The following is a 12,124-nucleotide window of genomic DNA, read 5'->3' as shown; positions in this document are numbered from 1 at the left end:
CTAGGGTACATAAATTAAAATTGTACAGTTTTAATGAAATTGAGGTTTATTACAGGGATATACTTATTGAAATTTCCTATTCTAATTTGGAGGTTCTGTCGCTCTGTACTTCTGATAATATATAATGATGGTATGAATTCAAAGAATTAACACCATATTTGTATTTACAACCACTAATTATATTTAAACAAATACCATATGACAATTTGAAAAGAATTAATTTTCACACCATGTTCAATTTATACTGCTTGTAATTTGCCGCACTGGTATATAACTGTTATAGTATATAACAGACATACTACTTATTGCAATTTCTATGATTACTAGTTGATTACATTTGGTAATTCAAACTGATAATATACGCTGTTCTTTGAAATAATAACACTGACAAAATAAACACCATATAATGGTGTTCTAAAAGTCTACACATTTTATAGGACGATTTATTATAGATTGATTTGAATGAGTTGTATACCAAATGTGTGATAGCTGTTTGAAATGGAACTATTAGTCATCAGTCAACAGGGAATGCTTATTCCTCCTAGGCACCTGATCCCACCTCTGGTGTGTCCAGGGGTCCGTGTTTGCCCAACTATCTATTTTGTATTGCTTGTAGGAGTTATGAGATTGATCACTGTTCGTTATCTTCACCTTGCATATATGATTAAAGCTGTGCACGTTATAATCGTTATTGTGAATTTCAATTTCAAAAAACAAAATTACTGCTTGACATTGCTTGCTTTCACATCCATTTACATGATGACAAAGATTCTTCTCACATTCACACTGTAACTGACAGCTGACCCCGTAACTTAGATACCGACAAGTTAATTTACAGTCATACCTGGTGTATCCAGAGCGACATACTAGAAACCGGAATCATGTTACGTATTTGCATATGTTTTACACGATCAACAGTTACTTGGTAAAGATCATGTAGTGTACCTTTAAGAGGTTTAGTCAATAAATATACGGGAAAAGAAGTTTCTGTAGTGCTTGGTGAAATCATTGTGCTTGGTGAAATCGTTGGTGACCTATCTGAAATATATGGAAATTAATAGTTAAAATAATTAGATTGATATCTGGAAAGTAAATGAGTTTGACGTCCCCTGTATTTATTTCTGGATTATGTATAAAGGTCATAGCATACCCTTACATCCAGTAACAAAACCACAGTTCCATTGCTCGCAGTTACAGCACACTTGACATTGATTTCCGTAGTTAGGATAATGACATGCAATCTGGTAGTTGTCATCTTGGAAACCTACATCCCATTCTAGACATAAAAAGAGTTCATTTTGAATATAACTTTTATTCATGGCCTAAAATAAATCTATAATTATAAAGTGAAACTAGTTGCCAGTGATATGACATCTCCTTATTTATAACGATAATATAAAATCCAGGCCTTCAGTCTTGGTTTTACTTCACAAGATGTTATACTTAAGGTAACACCATACTCGCAGTTTTATCTGATACAAGTTTAAAATGTGTATTTATTTCCATTCATTAGCGTTAAAACTAACAATTTTTCAAATATAATACATTTGTCATAACACTTTTTAAAATGTGAGACGTAAATAAACAGAATGGTATATCACTTTCAGAAAATTGCAATTTTCCTTAAACAGCGTTATTAAAATTTCATACAAACTGGTTATGACGATATAGTAGCATTTATAACAATTTCATGAAACTGTATCTTCACAAAAATATACAAAATGTCTGTAAAAAATAAAGGAAATCATTGCATAATAGACTTGATAAAGAAAACAATAGAAACAGAGTCATTGCCCTTGGATTCAATATTTTGGAACGCATCATTCATTAATCATCTATAACTTAGACTTTTGAAACATTTTATTTTGAACAAGATTTTTTACAATGACTGTAGAAAAAGACTCCAACAAAAGTTATATTCCGATCATGCATAAATGTAAATAAATTATCGATTTTGAAAATCTGATGACATCACAGGAGGGTGGAATTACTTTAGCTGTGCTTTTCTTCTGTGTAGTATTCCATATCTTGCACTCCGTATGATTGCTAACATCTAGGAAACGAGCACAAATAAAATAAATAACATTACGAGAGAGAGAGAGAGAGAGAGAGAGAGAGAGAGAGAGAGAGAGAGAGAGAACGCATCCTATTAAGAAACATACAGTCGAATGAGAACATATATCACACTTCATATTATTAGTTAACCATCTATTAACAAAATCAACTTAGGTGGTAACTGTTTGAGCCAGGATACATGTTTTGGCTATATTTAGCTCCAAAACTTCATAGTTATTTTGGATTTCAAACATTTCGGTTGAGCAACACTGAAGAGACATTATTTGTCGAAATGCGCATCTGGTGCATCAAAATTGGTACTGTATAAGTTTTACAAAAAAAATACAACGCTTGTATGATATTACATCAAGCCATTAAACAATTTGAAGCGGAGTTTTTATACGCCCGTCATTATACGGGGCGCATTAAGTTACAGCTTTGTCCGTGCGTGTGTTCGGCTGGCTGTCTGTCCGTTATTCCGTCCCGAGTAATGTTTTCCGGACTTTTTTCCATAACGGATGCATGTACAACTTTGAAATTTGGTCACAATATCTCCCCCAAGAATTGTAAAGGTAAAGTTGTATTTCAGCTGTATTAGTTTATCCTTAACCTACTTTAGGGTTATAAGTAGGTCAAACTGTTTTCGAACCTTTTGTCGGCACAGATACAGATATTGCCCCAAAATACACACATAAGCTTCTTTTGAGAGTAATACAAGTTCAGTTTGCATTTCAACTGGATTGGTTTGTCCGTGCGTGACCTACATAAGGACTAAAAGTAGGTCAAACAATTTTGCGAACTTTTCCCATTAGAATACAGATGTTGCCCTGAAATATGGTCAAAGGCTTCCTCTCAAAGGAACACAAGTTTAGTTTGCATTTCAGCTAGATTGGTCCATTCTTGACTTACTTCTGGACTAAAAATAGGTCAGACAGTCTTCCGGACTTTTTTTTAATTAGGGATACAGATATAATCCTGGTATTTAGTCAAAGGCTTCCTCTCAGAGGAATACAAGTTCAGTTAACATTTTAGCTTGCCTGGTTCATTTTTGACCTACTTTTGGACTTTTTTTGCAGATTTTTTTTTATTAGGGATACAAACATTGTCCTGATATTCAGTCAGAAGCGTCCTCTCGGAGGATGGCAAGAGCATATAACATTTAAGCTGGATTGGCGCACTATAATTTTCAGTACTTTGTGGGTTGAAATAGGTCAAACAGTTTTTTGAATTTTTTTGGTATGGTCACTAGCATTGGTATTTTCTCTGAAATTTAGTCACAACCTCCCTTTCGGAGAAATGAATAATCAGTTTACATTTCAAACCATTCAACTTAATTTGGTGCACCATGACCTACTTCAGAACTAAAAGTAGATCAAATAGTTTCCTGGACTTTTTATCAGCATAGATAGATATTGCTCCGACATTTTGTTTTAGTCTCACTATCAGAGAAATACATAATCAGTTCACATCAGTTCACATGTTAGATCGATTGGTGCACTATGACCGACTTTTAGGCTTTGATGGCATTTGATCAATATTTTACTATTTGAAGTACTTTTCACACGGTTGTAAATTGTCCCCATTCTTCAAAATTCAAGTGTTCACCTGTTTGTGAATCTTTACTAAACGTGATCAAAATATCATTAAAACACATGTACACTTGGCGTCCTTGCATGAGAATTTTGTTTCCGTCCACATGAATGATAAGAGGAAGATGAAACATTAAGGATTTCTTATATGCAAAATATTCAGAAGATATTCTGAATTTTCTCCTTTTGTTTTTATGTCCAGCGTCATATCCCTCCAGGAACACTGCACAAAATGTGAAAATTGAATTGAAATCATTTTATTAATATTCATTCGTTCATTGATAAAATCTACAGAATTTTAACTCGTACACTAAGTATAGGGAATATACAGAAAGAATAAATTGACTGTCAGCAGTAGCTTTCAAATAAATATGTGAAAGAACATATGTTAACATTGAAGTTTAATCGCATTTAGAGTCTGGTTTGTAGTTATGTTTAAAAGTTTGATATGACTTCAATGTTGCCATCTTAACCCAGATTTATATAATTAGGTTTAGAGTCTAATTTGACTTCCTGTTTGAGCAAATACATGTATCTATATAGTCACGTTCAGCATATGGTTTGACTTCAATGGTTTAATGACACACACAATTGTAATAAAAGTACACGATGTGGGTTATTTTTTCCGTTTAGGTTCCGTTGAGAATCTTTCACTGACATTGAGACATTATCACCTCTAGGTGAAGTACCACAAAGTTAGACCTATGCTTAGCGCTCAGTCTTGTAGCAGTGATGGTTCTTGAACATACCAAAGCCTGCTGTCACACGGGATCCGTGTTGGAGGTCATATCCAAAAACCAGTGATTGCCTTCGTTTGACGAAGGAACAGTCAGTATATATATCTACATCATATTTGACACGGCCATGGTAGAAGTGGGATACACACTCTGAATAAAATAGACAGCCACCATTATTAGTGAACATTAGATATAAAAGTCAGTAATAAAAAAGTAGTGGAAGCTAAATATATTGGTAATCTAAATGCATTGAGCACTGAATATAATACTCACAATAATTTATTGAACACTGAATGTAATGGAGGAAAGTGAAATGAGCACTGCATTCAACACTTAGTCATTAAACTGTAGTTAAAACTCAAAAGCTGTGTCCACTATCAAGATTTATTGATGGCTCATCAACTGCGACACAAAGCTACACATATATCTCTCAGACACCTGGTCCAATCTTTGGTATGTATTGGAGTCAATTTTTGACCGAATTTGTATTCTTTGTGGGAGATTGATCATTGTTCATTATCATCATCTTTCATCCCGGCAAACTCGAAATAAAATATGCAACAGGGCCCTCAACATCTGCTTTATACTTGGATATTTTATTGAAAATGGATATCAATGGCAAAATATCAATTCAACTTTATGACAAACGGTATAATATCAGCTTACCAATCGTTAACTTCCCTTATCGATGTAGTAATATTCCATTATAACTTGCACATGCTGTTTATGCCTTTTATCTGATTTGATACTCAGGAACTTGCTCTGTGTATGACCATTTTTAAAAACAATAGACTTAGGCTACTGATAAATAAGTTGATGGTGCAGGGGTTTCAATATTTTTGTTTAAAGTTTGCATTTTGCAAAATTCATTACCGTTTGAAAGTGTTATTTACCATTACATACCGCCATTATAAAAAATGCTATTGAGGTAGTTGATTACGCACGGATTTGACCATGGGTTACTTCGTTTACCCGATCAAAATAATGGCTGGTGCGACCAGTCAACAGAGGATGCTAACTCCTCTTAGGCTCCTGTTCTTACCTCCCGTATGCCCAGGGGTACGTGTTTGCCCTACTCTGAATTTGTATTCCTAATAGAGTTTTGAGATTGGTAACTTATTCGTTCTCTTTACCATTTCATTTTTCATTCTGCGAATTCCTGGAGTGATAGTTGTTGTATATGTCGGTTTTGGGAATCGTTGACAATGAAGCAACCAGATGAGTGATACTGCTCTGATTATCACACGTGACAGATTGACAGGGGATACTTACTCCTCGTAGACACATATCCTCACCTCTGGTATGTCCAGGGGTCCTTCTTTGCCTTACTCTGAATTTGCTTTCCTAATTAGAAATTAGAGATTGGTCAGTATTCATTCTCTTCATCTTTTTCATTCTACATATCACAGAAATGATAGTTGTTGTATATGGTGCTGTTTTGAATTGTTGACTATGAAGCAACCAGATGAAGTAATACTGTGCTGATAAACTAATTTGTGGTATACCTGCTTTATTACCATCATTTTTAAAACCATGTTGTTGATATCTGTTCCAAAAGATATTTATCGAGCTTTGTGCAACATTGAAATATCTTGCAACTGTAAGTGATGACATACCTGCTTCTATTCATCCTATTCCATCGTTGCATTAAGCATCATTCGGACGTGACAAATCTTAAAAAGCAGTTACGTATAACAATAAAGCTATGAAATATAAATCAATTGATAGGCTACTGGTGTTTGTAACACGTGCAATGGAAACTTACAGCGATCGAGAGTTATAGAAACTGTTTTAAGATTTTATGAAAACAAGTTATATTGTCCTCAAATGCTACCTAATATGTTTCTAGAAATAATAGCTTAGGTGTTAGAATGAGTAATTAGAACATTCATTCTTTACCTAAAACATGTTTTAAAATTATTTGATGAGATTCAACGTAAATGTAGTACCATGCGTTTATTTTGTTTTTATAGGTAGAAATAAGAAGTCTGAATGATACAAAACTTGAGTCTTTAATTCCATTGTTATTCTTTTATATACATGTACATAAAAGATAATGCATGCCATCATATTTTAATTGAACGTGAGGGTCGTAAGTTTCATCTCTTTAAAATGTGCTTTTACTCGCTGTATCTCCTTGAACTATGCAAGTGACTTTATGTAGATACGTCATTGCGTACACAACTAGTAACAGCCCCGCAACGATCAGAAGACTGATGATACCAGCAATGAAAGATGTAGATTTACTTTCATATACATCTTCCTTCTCTTCGGTAGACATGTTGTCCATATGTTGGATGTTGGTATATTTCGGTGCAGCCTCTGTTATATCCACTGTTACGATGTAAAGAAAACTTTACAGAATGGAAAATCAAAGTGTGTAGGAGGTTAAGATATAAACCGTACATGTTATCTGTACACATGGAAACTGATGTGATGACTCTTTTAATTAATGTTCAGTGTATTCTTGCAAGAACAACTAAAACCTTACCGTGATAAATTGTATTTGAAGCAGATGCAGGTACGTTGGATATTTCACTGCTGTGCAATGATGAATAATCTTCTACAAACAAAAGAAAATGCAGTTTCTTTTATTCATTTACAGGACATTTAATGAAAAGTGTTTCTGATATAATAGATTGATTGATTGATTTTTTGATGCTTTCCGCCACACCCAACAATTTTTCAGGTATATGGTGGGGCCCAGTTTTTATTGGTGGAAGAGAGAACCCAGATACAATGTACCGGTGGTCTCCACCGACCTTCTGAAAATAAACTGGGAAACTTTCTCATTTACCGGCGCGACTTATATAATAGAAGTTCTATGTTAAACTCATTGATACTAGAATGAGAATTACTATACAATAAACCTTCACATGCAGTGGAAGGATCGCAGAACGCTTCGTCACAATGGCATACCAACTGACATATATTTGCATAGTTTGGGTAACGACAAGAGAACTCACAATATTTGCCATACTTTACAGGTGCACATTTTGTAAAATTGAATATAAGGTAATCTGAAACTTAATGCTTTTCTTTGGTGAGAAAAACGCTAAATGTGAGTAACTGTTCCTCACCTGATGGAGTTCTCCTGCACCCGTACGCGTGGTGACATTCTTCACTGCTACATATACATTTTAATTGACAATCCAAACCAAAGCTTGGATATGAACATCGAAAAGTACAGTTCCTACCGTAAAATCCATCCATGCAACCTACAGAAAAGCAGAAAAACATTACTTATTTATAAAAATGATCAAAAGTTGTCATCTACATTACAATTTACCTTCATCTATCCCGTCGTTATCCATGAGTAATATGTTTGAATATAATTTCCATTATGAATATGCTATTATGTGTTACTGGGATGATAATATATACAGACGTGTACAGGTATGTTGTGTTTCATTCCATACATATCCACTACAGCATACTTCCCCGTTAGGACTGAAATTATTTAAAAACAAATTGTATCAAAATAATGCATCTACTTCCATTGTTTCTAACATTTGACGAATAAAGATATATCAAACTAAATATGCCATTAGTCAATAATCATTATAGTGTAAGTGGATTACAGTGTACAATACCAATTTTATCGCATAAGAAATGTGTTCAGGACAGAAGAAAAAGGCATTAAAATCTTCTAACATCTTATCGATATCTATCAACATTGATATAGAATATATAGTATATCAATACCTAGAAATACGGTACAAAGTATAGCTATATTTACAAAACAAATTGTTATGGTAATGACGTCACAATGAGTTGTTGCGTCATGACAGTTACTTGATCAATCCATATTAGGAAATGCATGCAAAAACTCTATAATTAGAGTATAATAGAAATATAACGTAGCCGTCTTAATTCTATGTTCAAAATGTATAAGATTTCCATGATTTGACTACAAGAATTAATGTATCATGACTAAAAATATCCGGTTTGGTTGAAATCTGAATAAAAAAAGCGTTTACTACAGATAAGGCAAAGAAAGTTCAAGAAATTAAGGTATATTTCTGGAATTATGACTTATAATGAATGGATACTTGAAACCAAAGTTGTCGACATTCAAGTAGACAAACAGTTACCGTGTTTTATAGATTTTCATACTAATTCTGAAGTTCTGGGAGTATAAACACATTTGCAATGTTGTATATAGTCTCCTTTGATAATGTATACACGGAGTGTTGCGCGTATAAACAAAGATAATTGTATAACTTTACCAGTACATTTCTGGTGCATGTATCTTGCTATTCTTACTCTCAGCAATTCTTAAAGAACACATTGGTAAATTGATGTGATTGTACTGGTGAATATGTTACGTGATAATCTTACACAATGACTGACTCATGATTGTTTTATTGAAGATGATAGGTTGTATTTCGCAATGCATCTATATGGTTTATGATTATATGGTTAACGACTAGTAGAAATCCAAGAATGTTTGTATCAGTTTCCAAAGTCCTAAACTTGTATTGTAACTAGTTCATACATGGAGAGTGTACATATTATGTACAGGTATATGTATTACATAAACATTAAGGTTTCAAACCTTTTTTTGACAAATGTATGAATATATTTTAACCTCAAATTTTGGTATTAGGTGGAACTGTTTACTTTTTTTATGATTTACATTTCTATGATTGAAAGATGTATACAAATGGATGTTGATGATATTTATGACTATATGCCATTGTATTCTCTATGCATTGTCCTTGGTACCTTAAGTTGTTAATCAAATATTTTATACTTAATTGCAATATTTATGTATATTTATTCCCCTAGGGGCCCATTATTTGACAATAAACTATATGTATCAGCATAGTGGAAGATGAATGAAAAAGACTTACCTGTTACATAACTGTGAGCTAGAAGATGCGATAAAAGGAGAGAAAAAACACACAATGAGACATAAGAACAACTTAAAATCCATTGATATCATATAAAGGTGACAATATCAATTGAAATATGTTCATTTCATTCCGTCCATCAAATTCTCATTCCAATGTATGCCGCATTAATATGATAGCTAAAATGGCATTTAGCAATATACTATATTCATGCTTCCTGAATTGTCAAATTTCTCCACTTGTACAAATTGAATATTTCCACTACAATCTGCAATGCAGTATTAGAGTTTTGAAACCGGCTATGATCTCTCTCTCTTTTGATGAGGTAAAATTAGTAACTCATAGTCAAAATCAGTAGGTTGGTTGGTTGTATATTGTTGAACGTCCCAGTCGAGATTTCTTTACTTATATGGAGATGTCACATTTTCGGTGAAGGGCTGAAAAATTTAGGCCCATGTTCGGCCCTTACTACCTTTGAGCAGGGAGGGAGGGATCTAAATCGTGCCACATTTGCTGTGATAGAAGATCTCGTTTTTGCGGTCTCTCTTGAAGAACTGTCCCATCTAGTTGCCTCTTAAGACAAGCAAAGGGTACTTAGAACCTGTTATAACCTGAATCCCCATTGGAAAATAAGTAGGTAGGAATACGTATGAAACACGCTAAAAGGCATTCGAGTTAATGCCAGGTTGTATTTTCAGATTTGAAAATTTTACCACCATTTAATTTACGAAATGCTGACTTTAACTAGATTGATGAAATCCCTTTGATTTCAACTCCCTAGCATATTTTAGTAGCCCAGTTAAGTTTAATAATGATCGCCTTCGGGCAGGGAATCAGTATAAATCCTTCTCAGTATTGATTTAAAAATATATAAATATTGAAGTTTTATCATATATTCCAATATTCGAATTATGTGGTGATTATTTTTTATATTTCTATTTGTTTATCAGCAAAATTTTCTTAAGATTATCATCAAGCATTTCTTTCACTAGAATTAAAGTGAGCATATTTCAGCAAAGTTTTTGTCATGGATCTAGGCATTTGAAAGTTCGGGTTTTGTTTCTTACAAATATATAACGTCCCACACTGTTTGTTATACAATCCCCAGAACTTTGACCTACGGCGAAAATTGAATTACAGGTTAATAGGGAACGTGATATAATTTTTGCCATGCACAATTTAGTTTTTGAAAACATATGGTTGTCCTTATTCTAAAGCTATTTAACCCCATCTATAATGCTGTTTCAGAATCATACACAAAAGGAACTCCGGTAGTGACCTGTATCACATGGAAGGCGACGATAAGGAACAGTAATGTTAATTTACAATCGCAAGAGGTAACCTTACAATTAAAATCAATTGTCCATAGTTCTGTGCTTGCCCAACTCCTAATTCTGTATTCCTTATAAAAGTTGTGAAATTGATCGCTGTTCATTGTCTTCACATATTCGTTGATCACTAAGATGAATAAATGGGGCGGTATTTCGGACGAAACTACAAAACGTGAGGCCCCATTGATTGATTTGCTTATCATCTTTAGTATTTCCACTTCCACTTGAAATTATTCGACATTAAATGTAAGTATGTCATTGCACACAGGATATTTGACGTGAAACCGCCGTTACCATTCACCTATTGACGATCGGTTATGATTCTAATAAACTCAAATAAGAGGACAATGGAAGATGAAGATAGCGAGCAGTGATGTCATAACTCCTATAAGGAATACAAACAGAGAGTTGGGGAAAATGGACCCCTGGATATACGAGAGGTGGGAGCAGGTGCCTAGGAGAAGTAAGGGTTTCCTGTCGACTAGTTAGTATATCGCCGTGTGTCCTATATATTCACCATGTAGATGTAGTAATCCGTAGTCAAAGTCAGTGTGCCAAGAACGGTCTAACAGTTAAAAAATGTCAAACAGTATTTCATCCAATGACCAGTTGTATTGACAAACTATGCTTGTTATAACGACCCCAGGATTCGCAAATTGCTTAATCTAAACAATACTGTTGAAACATCTGTAGCATCCTATAAATCCTGTTACATCAGCTCTGGTACTTGTTTCCTACAACGCATTTATGGGGAAAGAAGGTAAATATTGAATATGAATTTTGATTAAAGTCTTCAATAAAGGATGAAGTGAAATAGTTATATGAAATGGCCTCCAATATATTTACAGAACACAAAATTCTTGTTCCATGTTAAACTTTACATGATTGAACTGATTAACATTTGCACTGTTATGATTTGAATGTTACACTGCGCATAAATTTGAAACAACCGGCATATTACTCTGAGTTTAAGCTTGGGGTTTCCTCATTAGCTGAACTTTCTATAGCATTTTGGTCCCGCCAGATCTAGACATAGATGGACGATAGCAGGTACAATTACATAATTCAGGCTATGATTGCATATTAAAACCTTTGAAATTTCGTATGACGATGCATGTAGCACATATCATCGATATTAATGAAAATACTTTTTTATTAGCTAGATGCATCTCCATTATGGAAACTTGTTTGAATCCTAAGACCTACCGGCGTAGCTCTCTCTATAAAAAGACGATACCGCTTGATTCAGAGGTATTGTTCACTGTTTAGGAAAATTAACACACCTTCAACGCCATGTAATTTAGACAAAGTGTATTCGATACATACGGTACACATGTACATGGAATTCATTTTCTAATGCACTAAATTTTGATAAATTGTATTTAGTTATATACACGTGTAGTTAGCATTGTCATGAATAAAGTGACGATTCTGAATTTAATTTTCTTAAGAAATAATTGTATATGTCCATTGTTTACATTATATACAAAGTGGAATGCACTAGTATGGTTTTACCCTTTTGACCAAAATTTTACACATTCAATGTAGATCCTTTA

At 33.8% G+C, this 12,124-nt stretch overlaps 1 protein-coding gene across 2 annotated transcripts in view; it reads right to left on the bottom strand.

Moving 5' to 3' along the window:
* LOC125677662 (uncharacterized) overlaps positions 1-9,470 on the bottom strand; it is a 91,286-nt gene extending 81,816 nt beyond the window's left edge. Inside the window, exons 1-6 of one of the 2 annotated variants that reach the window (XM_056157559.1) lie at positions 9,238-9,470; positions 7,770-7,831; positions 7,462-7,599; positions 6,873-6,944; positions 6,605-6,715; positions 5,998-6,054 (exon numbers count right to left, since the gene is read on the bottom strand). In XM_056157559.1, the coding sequence (XP_056013534.1) occupies positions 6,029-6,054; positions 6,605-6,715; positions 6,873-6,944; positions 7,462-7,599; positions 7,770-7,831; positions 9,238-9,329 (501 nt within the window). In that variant the 5' untranslated portion in view covers positions 9,330-9,470 and the 3' untranslated portion in view covers positions 5,998-6,028. Of the gene's footprint in view, positions 1-3,885; positions 6,716-6,872; positions 6,945-7,461; positions 7,600-7,769; positions 7,832-9,237 lie in introns of those variants that run through there. The other variant, XM_056157558.1, reaches the window with a different exon arrangement.
* Positions 9,471-12,124: the final 2,654 nt, after the last annotated feature.

Source organism: Ostrea edulis, chromosome 3, assembly GCF_947568905.1.
Source record: "Ostrea edulis chromosome 3, xbOstEdul1.1, whole genome shotgun sequence".
NCBI lineage: Eukaryota > Metazoa > Mollusca > Bivalvia > Ostreida > Ostreidae > Ostrea > Ostrea edulis.
The sequence above is the reverse complement of the archived record's forward strand: the minus strand, read 5'-3'. Positions and strand labels throughout refer to the sequence as shown.